Raw genomic sequence first — 20363 nt, 5'->3', positions numbered from 1 at the left:
CCCCTTCTCCTCCAGGGGGCAGGCTGTATTTGGGCAGGGAATGTAAAAGGGGGAGAGTTCAGTTTGATTCTGTTAAAATCAAAAGCATATGGAGACCAGCTTTGAAAATTACCAAATAAAACTGCAAACCAAGGTGGGTCTGCATAAGACCTCTTCTGGGTAAGATCATCATTTGTAGTCAAAGAGGAAGCCACTGATAGGTGAAATGCATCTGGACAGAACAAGTTCTCATGAGGGGACTGACCAAACAGGACCTCCACAATTTCTCTGTGTTCACATGTCTTTAAGATTGAGAAGATTTGTTTTCTGTTTCTTACCTTTTTTGCCCTCTTACATTTTGATCTACACACACCGGTATCTGTGCAACTCATATATGGTTTGGAGATGAAAGAAAGAGTTTTGAAGGTACTTAAGAATGCAGGAGGAAGGTAGAGGCATTTTTCAATAGGTTTTGCCCTTAGTACTAACACTTAAACCTTCTCTGTCTTCTTTTTTCAAAAAGCATGGGATAGAATTCTGGTGAGGAGTGCATATATCTCACTTTTGTTTGTCAAGTAAAGAATCTCCTGCAGAGCTCCAAGTTTCCCAATTGTGACTGGTTTCACAAACAAAAGTGAGCCTCCTTTCTTCTTCAGAGTAATGCTACTTCTTTCTCAATAACACTGAACCCTATCTCTCTCTTTTATATGCTTGAGCCCCAGTCATGACACCAGGACCAACAGTTACACTCTCATGGAGAGCTTGTTATCATCCAGGCACTTGACACAGATCATTTCACTTAATACCCAGAGGCAATCTATGAAGTAGGTATTATTATTATGCCCACTTAAAGATTAAAAAAACTGAGGTTCAGAGAATTTAAAGATCATGCTCAAAGTCACACTGATACTTGGTAGAGTCAGGATTAGAAGACCCAGGTCTCTTTAACTCTATCACCAGAAGTCAAAAATGCCTACAGCTTCATCGGTCCCAAAGCCCTGTGTGCTTATGAGCCCCTGTTGCTCTCTACCTGCAGACTTGCCTGTAACTGAGAAGTGAGCTGAACTGGCAAGCATACAGCTTTGTTCTCTAAAAGAACAGAACCCTATGCCAGGATGTCTTCCCTGGTGGCTCAGATAGTAAAGAGCCTTTTTGCAATGCAAGAGACCCAGGTTCAATCCCTGGGTTGGGAAGAGCCCCTGGAGAAGGGAATGGTTACCCATGCTAGTACTCTTGCCTGGAGAATTCCATGAACAGAGGAGCCTGGTGGGCTACAGTCCACAGGGTCGCAAAGAGTCGGGCATGACTGAGCATCTAACACTATCCCAAGATGCTTCTGTACTCTTGGCTTTTCCTCAGAGAAGTGCTCAGACCTAACCATCCTTTCCCATTTAAGAGCGGTGGTGTCTGAAACAGGTGAGGGGCATAAAAAAGAATGTAAGCACCTAGAAGTTATAAAACAGGAGAGCTAATCTGGAGTTCTTGGGATTTCAAAGTCCAGTCTGAGGATTAGTAAGATACCCTCTTCTTTGACACTCATAATTGCTGTTTGCCTTTAACGATTTCACTCCTCAGAACACGTCAATCTAAAAAGATAAGAACTGGGAATATAAGTGAAACACAAGCCAATGATGTAGCTCCCAGTTAATAACTATTTTAAAAGTAAGCGAGAAAAAATAATGAAACTTGAAGACAAGTATAACATGTAGATCTCCATTATTTATCCATAAAAGTCCTATCCCCTTAAACAGAAAAGAGCTGGAAGTTGGCCAGTGATGCCACAGGGATTCTTGCCAAGACTTAAGATAATGAACTTCCTCTCATTTGGTTGGCAGCCTAGCAGGTATGGTACAAAGGGGATTCCAGTATTTTATAGAAGGCTGTTTTGGATGATCCTCTGTTCAAAGAGAAGGAAGCTGCTATTTAAACATTTACATCAGCTTAAAAGAAGCCAAGGGTTTCAGAAAAACAGAATTTTTAGTGCTAGAGTATGAAAGAATTTCAATCTAAAATGGAACCAGGAGATATAAAGTGGAAAATCTCATGCATGCCCCCATAAATGCTTGATACATGGAAAACTGATAATAATATTAGAATTTTCTTAAATGATAGACACTTAGTTAGGGATTGCCTCATATCAGCCATGGGAAGTTTTACTTGTGGTTTCCAGGGGCATAAACAAGAAATGACCTGGATCAGGTTGGCCTTACAAAATAAGCTGAATTGAGTTTTGTTTGTATGACTGGACTGGTTTTGTCTGCTTAGGAAATTTTTAAAGCTGGTCTTCATTTGTTTTTTGTTTAAATAGACTCTAACTGGACTCTCCCACATTCTAACTGAACTTATTCCCTGTTCAGATACAGCCTGCCCCAAATCCTCAGCACACTTGCTTGTTGCTTACTATGGTTTGCATGTCCTAAATTGCAGTTCTTCTGTTGCCAAATAAACTCATCTCTTAATCTTGCTTCAGCTTATGCCTTCATTTAGGATGACAAGAGAAACTTAGAAATCTATCTCAGAATTCTCTTCACCTCAGGACTACTGACATTTTGGGTTGAATAATTCTTTGTTGTGGGGACTCTTGTATGTATTATAGGATGTTTAGTGGCAATCCCTGCCCTCTACCTACTAGATGCCAGTAGTTCACCTCCACTCAACTGTGACAATAAAAAATATTTCCAGAATTTTCCAAATGTTCCTTGAGGAGCAAAATTGCCTCCAGTTGAGAACCATCTCCTTATAGGTGAGGAATCCAAAATCCAAGTAGTCACCATCTCTGAGCACAGACAAACCATATGGCTCTGGCCACTTACTCACTCCTCATTTCTGAACACATTCTGGTGGTGATATGCCTACTCTGTACCCCTGGAAACATACCTCCATTGTGGCGCTATCCACACTAGGCTGGTGTGAGCTCCCTGAGGCTGGGACTGTGCCTGCTTACCTGTGTCTCCCCACTTCCTGGCATAATGTGAGGACTCCAAAACTGAAAGAAGAAATGAATATGTGGTTTTTAAGCCACAAGGTGCAATGCTGGATTTGACCTTGCATGAAAGCAGATGCAGAGTAAATTCAAGAACACCTTGAAAAATTAATTTGTTGACTTTACCAAGGCATTTGGTAACATCCATGACCTTAAGCTTCAGTTTTGACAGCTGTTCTACAGGTTTGGCTGCCCTAAAAGTAGTCAGATAATCTGAGGTTACTCTGTGACAGAGATTTGTTTGTCTCATGTCAGCACTGCAAACGTTAGTAGAGTGAATTGAGGTTGGAAAAACAGCCTTATTTTGCTCAGCATGTTCTGTGTACCATGTTTAAGATTGTTAACAAACCCTAAAGCCAGAATATTGAGTCTAATCTTTTGGGATACTTCTCTAACTCATTAGGCTGAGAGCACTAGCCAAAGTCCACCAGAAAATCCTCTCTAACAACAGAAGACTAGTAATGTCTAATGATAAGGAATTATTAATATTAAGTGCTAAGTACCATTCTGGGCTTCCCTGGTGGCTCAGTTGTAAAAAATTTGCCTGCCAGTGCAGGAGCTAAGGGAGACACAGATTTGGTCCCTGGGTTGGGATGATCCCCTGGAAAAGGAAATGGTAACCCACTGCAGTATTCTTGCCTGGAAAATTGCATGGACAGAGGATCCTGGCAGGCTGCAGTCCATAGGGTGACAAGAGTCAGACACAACTGAATATGCACACATGCACCATTCTAAAGTGTTTTACAAGTATTAATTCATTTAATTCTCACAGAAACATTATTATATGAGGGGTATTATTGTTGCTGTATTCTCTTTTTTTCTCATTATTCCAAGAAAGAAAATAAGGCACAGGACAGAAAGGTTAAGCAACTTGCTCAAAGTTGTACAGTTTTTGAGGTTACTCTATGACAGAGATTTGTTTGTCTCATGTCAGGATTTGGACTTCTGTAAAATCCATATGTTTAACCATTATGCTTTCCTACCTCAGACATGCTGTACTGAGTCCTAATATTTTAAATACTCAGTGTCTCAATTTCTGTAATAATCTTCACTAAAAATCTTATATATATATATAATTTTCTACCTTGGTATAGAAAAAAAATCAATCCATAACTGCATAGACAGCATGGAATGTTTAATGCAAAGTTCCTGCTTCAGAGAGTTTACCACCTAACTGAAGACATCTACATTCATAAAGTAACAATACAAAGCAACGTAGTGGAGAAAATAGAATTAGAAATCAGACCATATGAGTGTCAATATTCAGCATCACCTTTTGTTATTCCTGTGGCTTGAGTAAGGTTCTTAACTGAGACTCAGTTTCTTCATCTGCAAAGAGGGAATGATAATCCCTATCTATAATCCCTATCTAAGTCTGTTCTAAAGATCAAACAAGAGAAAATATTTTTAAAATATATTGAAAACTGAAAAAATGAGTAGTTTTGTTCAGATAAAATATAATATAAAATGTATTGGAGGAATTCAAAAGTAGGAAATATTATTGTGGGAAGCATAGTCTTTGAATTCAGTTCACTAAATATGAATCAATCTCTTATATGCTGATGCTATGTTAAGTGCTCAGGATATAAAGGAGAATAGTATGCTTTCTTAGTTATTTTAGAAAGTGGACCACTTCCAGGGTCATTATTTATATGTCTGTGAATTCCTGGTTTCATAGAACAGGGTAGAAATTTAAAAGTGTGATTCAGGGAGGAAGGGTAGAAATCTAGTGATAAAGTAAAAGTAGAAAGAATGTAAACAACTTTGATATGAAATAATATGCATAATATCAGAGATACATTAAAAATACTATGGTAATTCATTCTTCCTGTGAGAACTGGAGAAGGACTCACAGAGAGGGTGATATAGGAACTAGACTGAAGGATATTTTCAGCAGAAGAGAAGAGAGAGCAAAGATCAGGAGCAGAGACACAGAGTCGTCAAAAGTGTACTTTTATTTTTTTTTTAAGAACAATAAAATCATGAGAAACTGAAAAGAAAAGTGTTTGACATTTTGTAGAACTGTGTGTAGAGAGTTTGGAACATGGGGGTTAAAGATAATTGGGGAGAAAAAGCTTAAATCAACATTTGGAAAAGGATTTTGACACTGTTTTGCTACTTGGAGGTGTTCTGCTACTCAGAGGCCTCATCCCCTAGGCCAGGTATGGGAAATAGGCTTCATCTTTTATGATAACTCTATGGCATGAAACACTCTTTGGAGGAAAATTTGGAGTCCAAGACATCCCTGACTGAAGACCAGTGTGTGCTGTGAGCCCCAGAGGATTTACCTTTCTTAGCCATATAATCGGAGAAGGCAATGGCACCCCACTTCAGTGCTCTTGCCTGGAAAATCCCATGGACGGAGGAGCCTGGAAGGCTGCAGTCCATGGGGTCGCTGAGGGTCGGACATGACTGAGCGATTCACTTTCACTTTTCACTTTCATACATTGGAGAAGGAAATGGCAACCCACTCCAGTGTTCTTGCCTGGAGAATCCCAGGGACGGCAGAGCCTGCTGAGCTGCCATCTATGGGGTCGCACAGAGTTGGACAGTACTAAAGTGACTTAGCAGCAGCAGCAGCAGCCATATACTAACCACAATGGTGTGATCACTCACCTAGAGCCAGATATCCTGGAATGTGAAGTCAAGTGGGCCTTAGGAAGCATCACTATGAATAAAGCTAGTGGTGGTGATGAATTCCAGCTGAACTATTTCAAATCCTAAAACATGATGCTATCAAAGTGCTGCACTCAATATGCCAGCAAATTTGGAAAACTCAACAGTTGCCACAGGGCTGGAAAAGGTCAGTTTACATTCCAATCCCAAAGAAAGGCAATGTTCAAACAGCACAATTACACTCATTTTATATGCTAGCAAAGTAATGTTGAAAATTCTCCAAGCTAGGCTTCAACTTCATGTTCAAGTACATGAACCAAGAACTTCCAGATGTTCAAGATGGATTTAGAAAAGGCAGAGGAATCAGAGATCAAATTTCCAACATCCGTTGGATCATAGAAAACATAAGAGAATTCCAGAAAAACATCTACTTCTGCTTCATTGAATACACTAAAACCTTTGACTGTCTGGATCACAACAAACTGTGGAAAATTCTGAAACAGATGGGAATACCAGACCACATTACCTGCCTCCTGAGAAATCTGTATGCAGGTCAAGAAGCAACAGTTAAAATCAGACATGGAATAACTCACTAGTTCCAAATTGGGAAAGCAGTACGTCAAGGCCGTGTATCTTCACCCTCCTTATTTAACTTATATGCAAAGTATATCATGCGAAATGCCGGGCTGGATGAATCACAAGCTGGATTCAAGATTGCCAGGAGAAATATCAATAACCTCAGATACACAGATGACACCATCCTTATGACAGAAAGCGAAGAGGAACTAAAGAGCCTCTTCATGAAAGTGAAAGATAAGAGTGAAAAAGCTGGCTTAAAACTCAGCATTCAAAAAATGAAGATCACGGCATCTGGTACCATCACTTCATGGCAAATAGATGTGGAAACAATGGAAGCAGTGACAGACTATTTTCTTGGGCCCCAGAATCACTGCAGATGGTGACTGCAGCCATGAAATTAAAAGATGCTTGCTCCTTGGAAGAAAAGCTATGACAGACCTAGATAACATATTAAAAGCAGAGACATTACTTTACCAATGAAGGTCCATCTAGTCAAAGCTATGGTTTTTCCAGTAGTCATGATGGATGTTAGAGTTGGACTATAAAGAAAGCTGAGCACTGAAGAATTGATGCTTTTGAACTGTGGTGCTGGAGAAGACTCTTGAGAGTCCCTTGGACTGCAAGGAGATCAAACCAGTCAATCGTAAAGGAAATCAATCCTGAATACTCATTGGAAGGACTGATGCTGAAGCTGAAATTCCAATACTTTGGCCACCTGATGTGAAGAACTGACTCATTGGCAAAGACCCTGATGCTGGGAAAGAGTGAAGGCAGAAGGAGAAAGGGACGACAGAGGATGAGATGGCTGGATGGCATCACCGACTTGATGGACATGAGTTTGAGCAAGCTCCAGGAGTTGGTGATGGACAGGAAAGCCTGGTGTGCTGCAGTCCATGGGATCACAAAGAGTCAAACACAACTGAGTGACTGAACTGAACTGTGTGGGAAACATCTTTAGTATCTTGGATGAATAGGGCTGACCTTGAAGTAGATCTGGGCAGAAATCTAACCAAAAGAGGTTATATTCATGGTCTTTAGGTGGTAGAAATACTTCCCACCTAAAGAAGTTTGTCTCTTCACCTGATTGTTCAGTTCATGTATTTTTTATTTCATTATAAATTCAGTATTAAAGAATGTTATCCAGGAGGCCAGAAGGAATGTACTCCAGTCCACTTAAAGGGAATCTGAAGTTCATTTGAATGTTAAAATGACTGGGAGACATGTTGCTTACTGTCTCTTAATCAAATATATCCACTCTGCAACAAGTACCAAAACTGCAGGTTTGGGAAGAATGGACTTATAAGTTCATGGCTTAATGTTATTAGCACAAATAACGATTGGGATGGCACTTCCCTGGTGGTCCAGTGGTTAAGAATCTGCCTTGCGATGCAGGGAACTCAGGTTCAATCCCTGGTTGCAGAACAAAATCCTGCATACTGGGATACAATCAAGCCCAGGCATTGCAACTATTGAATTTGAGAACTCTAGAGCCCATAAACCCAACTAGAGAGTCCATGCAGCTCAATGAAGGTTCCCATGTGATGCAATGAGGATACCATGTGCTGCAACTAAGATCCAAGACAGCCAAATAAATAAATCTTGACAAAAGACAGTAGGTAGGGCACAAGAGAGAACACCTTGATGCACTGTAGAGAGAAAAGTGTAACTGTAACTGATCTGATTTCTCAATTGATTAGTTTCTGGTTTTATTATCTCCAATTGGTATATCCATATAGTTATAATGTGGTTCTAATATTTGTTTACTTCTGAATTTAATATGTGTCTTAAATTATATCCAATAGCCAATAAAATATCATTGGATTATTTCTTTCTTATTAATAAATCTCCTTTGTATGTATTAAATTATGGCTTGCCCCTAATTTAATGGGCAGGTCAATGAAATTTAAGCAGGGCTTCTTCTATAAGGAGTAACTGACCTAGATTTTGAGAAAGAAAGCAGACAAGTATAAAAATATTATACTAGATTATGGGAAATGCAAGGATTAAGAGAACCTAGGCTTTAGATTTGGACAGACCTGTGATGGAGAAGTTAAAAAGCTGGTGCTTTGGAAAGATTAGAGATTTGGTCTTAAGCATTCAAGACAAGATGAAATGTGATAGTAAATATCAAATAAGATTCAAGAGGCAGGGACTGGGTAGAAAGTGAACTGAAATCAAAGATGACAAAAACAGATGGAGAGATAGTCCATTTTCCTGGCAGGAAGAATCAATACTGTGAAAATGACTATACTACCAAATGCAGTCTACAGATTCAATGCAATCCCTATCAAATTACCAATTACATTTTTCACAGAACTAGAACAAAAATTTCACATTTCATATGGAAACACAAAAGACTGCAAATAGCCAAAACAGTCTTGAGAAAGGAGAATGGAGCTGGAGGAATCAACCTTCCTGACTTCAGACTATATTACAAAGCTATAGTCAAGACAGTATGGTACTGGCACAAAAAGAGAAATATAGACCAATGGAACAAGATAGAGAGCCCAGAGATAAACCCACACACCTATGGGTACCTTATTTTTGACAAAGGAGGCAAGAATATACAATGGGAAAAGATAGCGTCTTCAATAAATGGTGCTGGGAAAAATAGCTACATGCAAAAGAATGAAATTAGAACACTTCTTAACACCACAAACAAATATAAACTCAAAATGGATTAAAGACCTAAATGTAAGACCAGAAACTATAAAAACTCTAGAGGAAAACATAGGCAGAACACTCAGTGACATAAATCAAAGCTAGATCTTCCATGACCCACCTCCTAGAGTTATGGAAATAAAAACAAAAATAAACAAGTGGGACCTAATTAAACTTAAAAGCTTTTGCACAGCAAAGGAAACTACAAACAAGGTACAAAGACAGCCCTCAGAACGGGAGAAAATAAAGCAAAGGAAACAACTGACAATTAATTTCCAAAATATATAAGCAGTTCATACAACTCAATACCAGGAAAATAAACAACCCAATCAAAAAGTGTGAAAAAGATCTAAACAGACATTTCTCCACAGAAGACATACAGATGGCTAACAAACACATGAAAAGATGCTCAACATCACTCATTATTAGAGAGATGCAAATCAAAACTGCAATGAGATATCACCTCACACTGGTCTGAATGGCCATCATCAAAAAGTCTACAAACAATAAATGCTGGAGAAGCTGTGGAGAAAAGGGAACCCTCTTGCATTGCTGGTAGGAATGTAAATTGATACAGCCACTATGGAAGACAGTATGGAGATTCCTTATGACCCAGCAATCCCACTACTAGGCATATACCCTGGGGAAACCAAAATTGAAAATGACATATGTACCCCAATGTTCACTGCAGTACTATTTACAATAGCTAAAACATGGAAGCAACCTAAATGTCCATCAACAGATGAATGGATAAAGAAGCTGTGGTTCATATCTACAATGGAATACTTTTCAGCCATAAAAAGGAACACATTTGAGTCGGTTCTAATGAGGTGAACGAATAGAGCCTATTATACAGAGTGAAGTAAGTCAGAAAGAGAAATATAAGTATTGTGTACTGATGCATATATATGGAATCTAGAAAGATGGTACTGATGAATGTATTTGCAGGGCAGCAATGGTGAAACAGACATAAAGAACAGACAGACCTGTGGACACGGGGATGGGAGGAGGGAGAGGGTGAGATGTATGGAGAAAATAACATGGAAACTTACAATACCATATGTAAAATAGATAGCCAATGGGAATTTGCTGTATGACTCAGGGAACTCAATCAGGGGCTATGTGACAATCTAGAAGGGTGGGAGGGAAGGGAGGTTCGGGAGGGAGAGGACATGGATGTACCAATGGCTGATTCTTATTGATATACGGCAGAACACCAAAAAATTCTGTAAAGCAATTATCCTTCAATTAAAAAAATAAAATGGCAAAAAAAAAAAAAAAGAAAGAAAAGAAAATGAACTAAAAATAAAGCAACTGGAATGGGAAATGGCCTTGTGGAGGATACCATGCAGAATGAGTTAAAGTGAAGTCAGGAGTGGCAGAGCCAGTGTGACAGAGGAAATGCAAATAGAATTTTGGCAAAAGGAAGTGAAGGGGTAGGAGTGGATAATTCCCCAAGGTTATAAAGACAAATTAAAACTTAAAAGAGTGATGATAGATTTAATGAAATCAAGATAAAATTTGCTAGTAAAGAAGGTAAACAGCTCTCCATCTCTACATCATTCTCCTAAGTCCTATAAAACCAGCAAAGATTTAAAATATATATACGAGGTCATGCTTTTCAGCACCTTTTTTTCAGAACTATTAATCAGTTCCTTATGTGTGTCTGGAAGGTTCTACCATTTTACATGATTTCTGTGGATGGAAAATTTTTTAAAATTTAGAATTAAAAAATTTTATTTTAATTTAAATAAATTTTAAAATTAAAAATTTTTTTTAATTTCTAAATCCATCAAGTTCACAAATCTTATGATCCACTACAAGTTTCAGCTAACTGCCTCTTGATAGAAAATAGGTACAATGTTAAGAAACCTAAAATTACAGCCACTGGGCCAGACAAACAACATTCCCCACTCAAGAGAAGTCGATTTCTTTCCATTTCCGAAGAAGCTCTGTAAGATTTCTGTAGTGCTGTGTAAATTTGTAGGCATGTTTTGCAGAGACAGCCTAGATACCTTGCCTGAAAACTTATACAAAATGGAATTAATGTAAGTATGGGGAAGTTTGTGATCACTTGCAAACTGCAAAAACAACAAAACATTACAACTAGATAAATAAATGGTAGGAAAATTGATTTGCTGTCCTTACATTAGGACTTTTAAGCTTGGGACGTTTTCGTGGGAACATGTTGGCTAAAGAAGGTCCAAAAATAATATTACATTTTCTATTTTAAAATTAGCAGGCAAAAATATACAGTCCACCTCTGGAAAGCCAACCCACTGACAGTGCAACTGTCCCCAGGCCAGCAAGCATGAGGGAGGGAAGTACTGTCTCTCCGTGGGATGGTTCACTGCTAGAGGATGAGTTCTTCCAAGGTAAGTCTCTGCACTGAATTTCCTTTGGAATTCCCAGTGCTAAAGGAAAGCAAATAATGATTACAGTTTATACTAAAATGCTCAAGCCCTTGTACTTTATTTTTGAAGTCCTCTTGTTATCCTCACCTGAAGAGGATGGGGTTACATTCTATTAACAGAAATATTTTTAAAATCTTATATTTAAATATAATGTAAGTAAATATTCTTGGATCAAGGCCTGATAAATCTATGGAATGGTAATAATGTTAATATATAAACTCAAGTAAAAAGATAAAAGAATATATCTTTAGACATATATTTATAAAGTTTACTATCCTTAATAGATTTTTATTGTTCCTGATTAGGGCCTAAATGCAGTGATGAAATCTAATTGTTGTTAAACTATTAACCTTGTACAATAGATAACAATAAAGACTAAAACAGATTCCAAAAGTACTATATACCCATGGATCTTATTATGTAAGCATCACTCACCTTGACATAGTTTATTTTGTATTAAAATGAACCTGGCCATATGAAACGTGAAATCTGAAATCATTCACCAGCTTCACCTTGAGGAACTAAATTCAGTTTGCACAGGCAATGACATCACCTCAGCCCTATAGTTAGGACAAGTGGTGTGGTCACTGAGAGACCTCCAGCTGGATGTTCAGTGTAGGCACTTCTTTCAGTAAAATGGTTCCTGGCAGAGAACTTGCTTCAGAGAAAAAAGACCCAGAGGAAAATTTCTGTTCCAAAACAAAGGTTTTGCCTAGTAGAGGAGAGCTATTTTTCATGAAGTGAAAAAAAAAACAAAAAACAAAAAATGACTGCTCTGAAAATAAAAAGGAGAAGAACAGCAGACTTTTTCACCTTCAGAGTTGTGAGTCAAATAGCAGTATTGGGATTCAAGTGTTAAGAGTGGTTATCTCTAGGAAGAAGGACTCTAGGTGATTTTATCTCTTTTGTTCTACTTTCCTGTATTTTCTATTATAACAACATATTTTTGTAGTCAGCAAAAGACTTTAATGAGGAAAAAATACTATGAACAAGCTGAAAGAGAAAACAGAAATCAAAGAGATTTCATTATAATTTTTTTAAAGACAGATTTATGAAGATTTTTTTTCTTTTGCCCTGCCTTATATTTTGGCATTGCTTATTTTATCTGTGGATATAGTAAGTTATTTAGGGACAGGGGAAAACTAATCTTTTTTCATTAAAGCATTAACAGGATGATTCCCTAAAGAACTCCTTAGTTACAGATATTAAATGCTTAGGATTAATTCTTTTGCTGGCTATGCAAACTTAATAGTACCAACTAACAAATAAAACAGGGTAGAGAAAATCTAGAGTGGATATCAAAAACTTCTCCAATACCTGTCCTAAAATAATTGGCATATTATAAGTACATCTCACTTACATTCACTCAGATACTGATACACCTAATTTTCTCTGTCATTGAAGAGTTAAAATTACAATTTTTAACGACAACAAAGAGTGAAACATTTTATGTAAATCAGAAGGAAAGATTCTGTAAATGAAAAACTTCTTCAACAATTTAAATAATTCCCATAGCTTACCTCTCATGTCAGATTTTGTTTTTTAACAAACATTTCTTCAAAATACACATCTACTCATTTGTTGTAACATGAATATGATGAAATATATATTATAAGATAGGTCTTATGGCATCTTAAAACTTTAAAAGATCTTGATTCTGTTTAAATTCTAACAGGTTTTTATTGAGGAAAAGATGTCAAATATGATTCAATAAACAATTCAAGGAAGAACCAACCAAGTGAAAATACCGTGATTTATCTGAGATCACAGAGACAGTGGTCCTAGTAAACATGAGCCCTGGGTCTTGGGTTGGCCTGCTAAGTCGCTTCAGTCGTGTCCGACTCTGTGTGACCCCATAGACGGCAGCCCAGCGGGCTCCCCTATCCCTGGGATTCTCTAGGCAAGAATACTGGAGTGGGTTGCCATTTCCTTCCCCTAGGTCCTCGGAATTATAGGGAGGTCATTGGGGCCTGACTTACATACCACTCTCTGACCTTGCTACTGAGAGAAAAGTAAACATTGTTTGACAACAGCAACATCCTTGTAACATAATGAGCTCATAGTGAAATCATCTTTAGTTCATTAAAAGAAATAATGAAAAGTGAACTTTTGTGGCACAATGATTACATGTATGGACTCAGGAAACAGGCTTCCTAGATCTACTTCCTGGCTGTATAAGCTGGGCAATTTACTTAATTTCTTCATTCCTCAGTTTCCTCACTTATAAAATGAGAATAGTAACTACTAAACTTACAAGATTATGTGAGGATTTAATGAGTTAATCTATTTAGTGCTTAGAACTGTACCTGATAGACACATATAAATGTCTATTGGGTCACATTTTTTTCAGGGGAAGCAAGCTACCATTAGTATATTATTTGATAGTATTTCATAGAACTTTTAAATTTTTACATATTGCTCAAATTCATCCAAATAAGTATGTTTATAAATTGGGTGCCAAATTTTTGGCAGTAATGTACAACTAAGTACAACTCACATATTATTTATAGACTTTCATTTCTTTTACAATCCCCTGATTTAAACACAGTTGGAAACCTTATAGCTACCTAGTGACACAAAAGATGCACTAAAAGAAATCATGATTACAGTCCTTATTAGGTGAAAAACAATGCAGCTTTATGTTTTGAAGGCATTATGGAAGGTTAAATTTGAAAAAGTATGAAAAAGAAACTTCCATTGCAGCCTTGTAAGAGTCAAACTATCTTAAAGACATAATCAGTTAATGTCATAATGTTTATGATGATATGATCTAAAAATTATGTGATTACGCTTCTTCAAGAAGGACTTTCAACAATTCAAAATATTATTAGACTGTAAAATCGTTTACAAAAAAAATGACATATATTCTCCTTTTAGTTTTAGATGATTTGGATAGCAAACTGGCTCAGGAACAATCTCCAAGCTCAGTGAATACCAGAACACCTCTCAACATTGGATCAAGAACACAGTTCAGTCGTTTTTACTCCAGTGGGAGCAAATACAATAATATCACAGGAAGGCACAAAAATTGCTATAATGAAACTTCTAATATGTCCATCTATGATGTCTTAAGACCAGGAACCCCTAGGGAAGGTTTTAAAACCTTTTCTCCTAGAACAAGGACAATCTACAATATGTATAGGACAAGGGAACCCAGAATCTTAAAAGAAGATTGTGTGCAAAACAATTCTTTTGGTAGTACTTCTCTGTGTTTTGATAGCAGGCAACGATCAGCTTCATCAGCTACAGGGTATTTCAAAGCAAGAAGCTTATATTTTCCAGCCGCAACTCAGAATAAGACTGGGTTTATATCACCAAGCCACCAACAGAGCCCAAAGAGAACTCCTTTATCATCTATCATATGGAATAGATCAGATTCTTCTAGAGATAGCCAGAACCAGGAAGAGTTCCTGGAGGCACCATCACCAATGGAAATTGACCCTGCTGACCAGTATATGTATCCCAGGTGTTTCCAGGCGAATAGCAGATATGAATTTTACCATTCACAGAGTGTTTACCAAAGTGTTGGTTTAAATGCCCCCATAGATAATGCAATGAGTCCTGATCCACTTGAGAACTCAGAAAATATGCCATTCTACCATGAAGATAACCCATTTACTAGGTCTTTCTTTAGCAATACCTTTGGACGGAGCAGGGGACAGAGATTTGAACAAAATCCTTTTTGGAGCCAACAGGAAGAACATTCTTCTGACTTTCATCAAAGCAGGAAACCATTTACTTCTTCTGACAGAGACTTTGAAATGATCTCCACTGAAGTAAACAGTGCACTAGCTGGTCATGGCCATAGTGTTCCTTCTCAACACTGGGGGTCATTTTCTTCTAGTTATAGAACAAATATTTCCAGAAACCAACAGATACCACATTCCTGGCAGTTTGATTCTCAGACATCCACACTGGAGAGCATGGAGGTGTCACAAGGTAATGGGAACCAGTCTACTCATTTCAGCCCAGCAAATGTTTGTTCCATAACTGGTGCAAGCTATCACATGAAATCTGGTGGGTTAGAATGTTCTCCTATGGAAATACATGTAAACAAAGAACCTTACTCATTTGGAATTGCTCAAACTCTAGCATCCCCATTCAAAAGTTCCTTCCCGCACATTCCTGATGACAGAGGGAATCCTCAGAGTCCTAACTTTCAGACTCCCACAGTCACTTTGCAGAAAATTAAGCCGGCCTCTCTTCCAAACAGAAACTATACAGAAGTCACTGTGACCAACAATGTTTCAGTTGATTCTCCACCTCTGACTGAAAGCCAAGCCAATATCTTGGTCACAGAAGTAAATAATGAGAAAGACTTGAAGGCATCTGTTTTGGAAGAAGACAAAAAAATAAACAAGATAGACCAGACAAACATGACAGGTGAAATACCCCAACTTATTTCACCGACAGTAATTTCCAACCCTTTACCTGATGTTCAAAATCCCCTTTCCCAGGACTCAGACAAGAGCAACAGGTTTGTTTTTAATGCATCTACCACAATAAGTTCAAAAAGGTTGCCTGGAATCATTTCCAGGAGAGATACCTCCAAAATTCATAAAGCCAATGAACTAAAAAAAGGTAAGGGTTATACTGGGAACAGAAAACTTGACTCAGCAACTTCCCTTCCTTTCATTCAGGAAAGCAGAACAACATCACTTTTTCTCAGCCCAAGTCAAATTTGTCACCAGAAATTAACAGTAAGTAATGAAGATATTTCAAGCATTATTAAGAAGAACCACGGGAATTCTGAACATACTGATAATCAATACTCACAGTCTCCAGAAAAGCCTGCTCGTTTCGATACCAAGGAAGAACAATGTATCATGACTTATTCTACCAGCTGTCGCAAGTCAGATGCTGATCACAACCTGCCTCATAATTCTTTAGATCTGTCTTCAGGGGCACTACCAGATTCCTCACCGTCAAATGATTCTTGCCTTGATGCTCCGGTAATTCCTTCTACCACGATGTTCTGGAAATGTCCTTCAAACAAAGACTCATCTCTGGGAGAAAGAGAAGACACTGATTACAAGAACCAAAATAGTCGATTTTCCCTAAGCCACTTAGAAAACCAAAAGAGTAATGATAGTCACACAGCTGTACATAATGAAGAGGTTAATGTTGTCAAATGTGAGTCACACCCTCTTTTCAGGGGTGGAAAGGGAAAAGGAAAAATAAGAGAACGCATATCCTACATCGAAAAATTAAGCAAAACAGAAAGTAGATCAGTGCCTACAAGTGACAACAGCAGTCTTACTGAGGGAACTCAAAGCAATTCCAAGTCTCCTGAGCTTGATACAATTTATTGTACTTTACCAAGAAAATTAGCCAAGGATAACAAGGAGCCTGAAAGTACAATAACGCCTTCTTTGTTCAGGAACGAGCCAGTTGCATTACAAATCAAAAATGATAGGGAAGATCCAGTAGGAAAGAACACATCAAAAAAATTCAGTCCCAGTTATTGTGAATCAGAGAGCGAATGTTCCAAAGTAGTTTCAGACTCAGTCTCAGTAGCACTTGAAGCCACAGAAGGGATGACAAATATGACAAACACTGGATCTACTTCTGTTAGAAAAGGGCCACTTCCAGTCCTCATCAAGAGGGCTGTGTCATGGCCTTCAGAAGTGCTTTATGCCTCAACTGGAAGAGATGAAAGAGAAAAATGCTTGGTTTCCAATACAGATGCTTCTCCTATGACACTGAGGCCTAGGGAGAGACTCATTAACCCTCTGGGAAGTGACTCATCTGTTTGTGAGTGTTCTTTAAGCAAGAAACACCACCAGGAGGAAGGCTTACAAGAATATACTGAAAAGAATGGTAAAATTTCTGCCTCCAAGACAGGCATATTTTCCCATCCAAATGAACACCCTTTACCTTTTTCTTCAGATATGTCAGGACAAGAAAGTGGGAAAACTTTACATAAATTTAAGACTACGAGTATGTTTTCTGTTTCTGGTGATGAAGATAATGTGAAATGTCTTGAGGTGGTTTCAATATATTATACTCTACCAAGGAAACACAGCAAAAAATTCTGTGACCTTCTTCAAAAGTATACACAAAACATCGATTCACTTACAGAAGCAACTAAAGTGGGGACTAAAACATCTCCCAGTGCTTTAGAAAAAGACCAACTGAATTGTTCTGTGCAAGACCAATCAGGAACACCTTTGTCTAAAGATACCTCTGCTCAGGAGACCAGTCATCTTTCTCATATCACTGAAAATATGACTGTTTTACAATTACCAAGTGTTGAGTCCTCAGAATCTACTTTACAGGAAATGGCTTCTATTGAAGCAGATGTTTCTCTTCATAAACAAGAACCTAAAACTGGAGAAATTTCCCCATACAACTTAGCTAAAACACCTCCATCTGATTCACAAAGCAGGAAAGAGAAAGAGAAAAAATTGCAAAGTGAAACTGTGTTTACTTCACCAATGCTTCAGGAAAAAAAATTTACAAGAGAGAAATCTGAAAACCGTCCACAATTCATTAAATCAGATGACAGTGGTTTTTCTAACCTCCCAGCCCATTCAGAAGAGAATATTGAAAACTCCCACATCATAAGAAGTTCTGGGGAGCGTACAGTTAGTAATACAGCCATTACAACTACTGGAAGTCTTCAAAAAGATATCACAGGCATAGTTACAGAGGAGAGCTCCAATGGATTGCAGCCTAGGGAAGTTAGAGGGGAAATTAGAACAGATTTCCCAAAAAACTCTGAGAAACCACTTTCTGACTCAGAAAGCCAAGTCTTTGCTCTTACTCCAGCCTTGAGTAAACTACAGCTTGATGAAGAGACTTTTTCAAGTGAACAAGATTTAGACAGTTCACAGTCTGAACCCAGAGAACTACCTGAAAGAAGACAGGAGGTAAATACGACAGAGAGCAAGGCTAAGGATGAAATGCAGAAGTTGGCATGGAATCAATGCTCACTTCCTGAAGGAAGTAATAAAAGTAAAAAAATCTTGGCTGACCTAGAAAAAGAGAAAAGTGGATCTTCAGTTAAACACAGATTGGTAGTTATGTCGAAACCCAGCAGAAAATTTCCAGCTAAAGATTTCTACCCTAGAAGACATGTAGCTACTATCTTTCCCCAAAGTGGGAACAGTTCTGGCTTTAGCAGTTTGTCCCTTGGCACACCAGAGTGCAACCCACTGTCCCTTGAGCCTACTTTAAAGTCCACAGAAACCACAGATGAAAGCAGGTTAATTAATGATGGAATAAATGTGGAGAAATCCGAGAACCCTCTCCAGCTTACTGCAATACCCAATAGAGAAGCTTCTACACACTTAAGTAATCAGAAGTCCAGCAACATTTCACAATTACATCAAAACGAGTTTGAAAATATCTCAGAATCACAACCAAAGTGTGAGAATTCTGAGGATGTAACAGTTGCTCAGATTTTGGAAAGAGATTCAGGAGCCCTGGCCCAACCCACATTGATCAGCCTCAGGGAAGCAGACTTCCCTGACCATCAGAGGAAGTCGAAACCCCCTTTTCAATTGGAGCCTGTAGAGAAATCTACGGTTTGCCTCCCACTGACCAGTTGTCAGCAAGGACAAAACAGTGCTTCATCTCTGGAGTGTGAACATCAGCTACACCCCTATCGTTCAGAGAGCTTAAAAAGCGCCTATGTACATGGTGATATACTACGAATAAGCCATCCTCCAAAAGTCAGAGAGCGCCATTTCTCTGAAAGCACTTCTATTGATGATGTCCTGAGTCGACTGACCCTTGGGAATGAATTCTCTAACAACAGTGGGTACAGTCGAAGATTTAAATCTTTTTCTGAACTTCCCTCCTGTGGTGAAAATGAAAGTTGGGCTTTGAACAACAGCAGGACAAAAATGGGTCCTAGGTCTGCAACAGCTATATCCAGGCCTATTGACTATGGGATTTTTGGGAAAGAACAACAGCTGGCTTTCTTGGAAAATGTAAAGAGGTCACTCACACAAGGGAGATTATGGAAACCAAGTTTTCTTAAGAACCCTGGCTTCCTGAAAGATGATGTAATTAACCCTGCTAACCTGGCAGAGTCATCGACTCCAAATTCTCCTAGTAACCAGAGGCCAGAGGATGGCTTATCTCTAAGTGCGCCACTTAATATCTATGAAGAGGACCCAGTAGACTCAGATTGTGCCACAGACACAACCACGGATGACGAATACTACTTGGATGAAAATGACAAAGAGTCAGAACTGTGAGCCTTTTTCAATGAAATGTATAGCCTTTTCACCAAAAGTTTATAATGTAAATAAAGTGTAAATATGTACGACTGTGGAAAGGACAGATACTAAAATAATCAAGTCTGGGCACTGCTACTGCTGCTGCCAAGTCGCTCAGTCGTGTCCGACTCTGTGCGACTCCATAGACAGCAGTCTACCAGGCTCCCCCGCCCCTGGGATTCTCCAGGCAAGAACGCTGGAGTGGGTTGCCATTTCCTTCCCCAATGGATGAAAGTGAAAAGTGAAAGTGAAGTCGCTCAGTCATGTCCGACTCTTCGAGACCCCATGGACTGCAGCCTACCAGGCTCCTCCATCCATGGGATTTTCCAGGCAAGAGTACTGGAGTGGGGTGCCATTGCCTTCTCCAGTCTGGGCACTAACTGCTGTGAAACAATCCCAATTCTCTCCCCTCCCCACCCCATTCCCCACTCTATGTATAGACTTCCTGAATCCTAGAGCAATGAATTCTTGTTTAGTGTTTTCTTCCTCTGTATATATGCTTGGTCTTCTGCCACTCAGCCCCAAATTAATCTCTTAATTCATGATCCAGTTTTGGTTGTCTGCTCTATATTCCCCCTAACTTTCTTTCACCTTTCCTATCCCAGCACAACAGCAAATCTCTGTATTGCATCTTCCAGTCCATACTCCATATTCATGATTGTTAAATAAAATGTAGGGTGATAACAATGGAGTAAGTATTATTATCCTGTTTGACTCATCAACATTTAGAAGGTTTAGAGTTTGGGTTTTTGTTTTTGTTTTTCTTTCCTTGAACAAAGATCAGGGGATTTCCATTAGGATATCTTTTTTTATCCATAGTGGAGAAAGGAGGCACATATTTGAAGTGCTTATTGTGAAGAGAAGAATCTCTTGTAAGCCAAAAAATATTGTTGTTGTTCAGTC

At 38.5% G+C, this 20363-nt stretch overlaps 1 protein-coding gene across 1 annotated transcript in view; it reads left to right on the top strand.

Annotated features, from left to right (window-relative positions):
* The window catches only part of EXPH5 (exophilin 5), a 91903-nt gene extending 71822 nt beyond the window's left edge, over nucleotides 1-20081 (top strand). Inside the window, exons 5-7 of the mRNA XM_068989016.1 lie at nucleotides 11058-11193; nucleotides 14110-16009; nucleotides 16076-20081. Of these exons, the coding sequence (XP_068845117.1) occupies nucleotides 11058-11193; nucleotides 14110-16009; nucleotides 16076-19439 (5400 nt within the window). The 3' untranslated portion in view covers nucleotides 19440-20081. The remainder of the gene's footprint in view (nucleotides 1-11057; nucleotides 11194-14109; nucleotides 16010-16075) is intronic.
* Nucleotides 20082-20363: the final 282 nt, after the last annotated feature.

This window comes from Capricornis sumatraensis, chromosome 16, assembly GCF_032405125.1.
Source record: "Capricornis sumatraensis isolate serow.1 chromosome 16, serow.2, whole genome shotgun sequence".
Lineage (NCBI taxonomy): Eukaryota > Metazoa > Chordata > Mammalia > Artiodactyla > Bovidae > Capricornis > Capricornis sumatraensis.
This window is presented reverse-complemented; position numbering and strand designations above follow the sequence as displayed.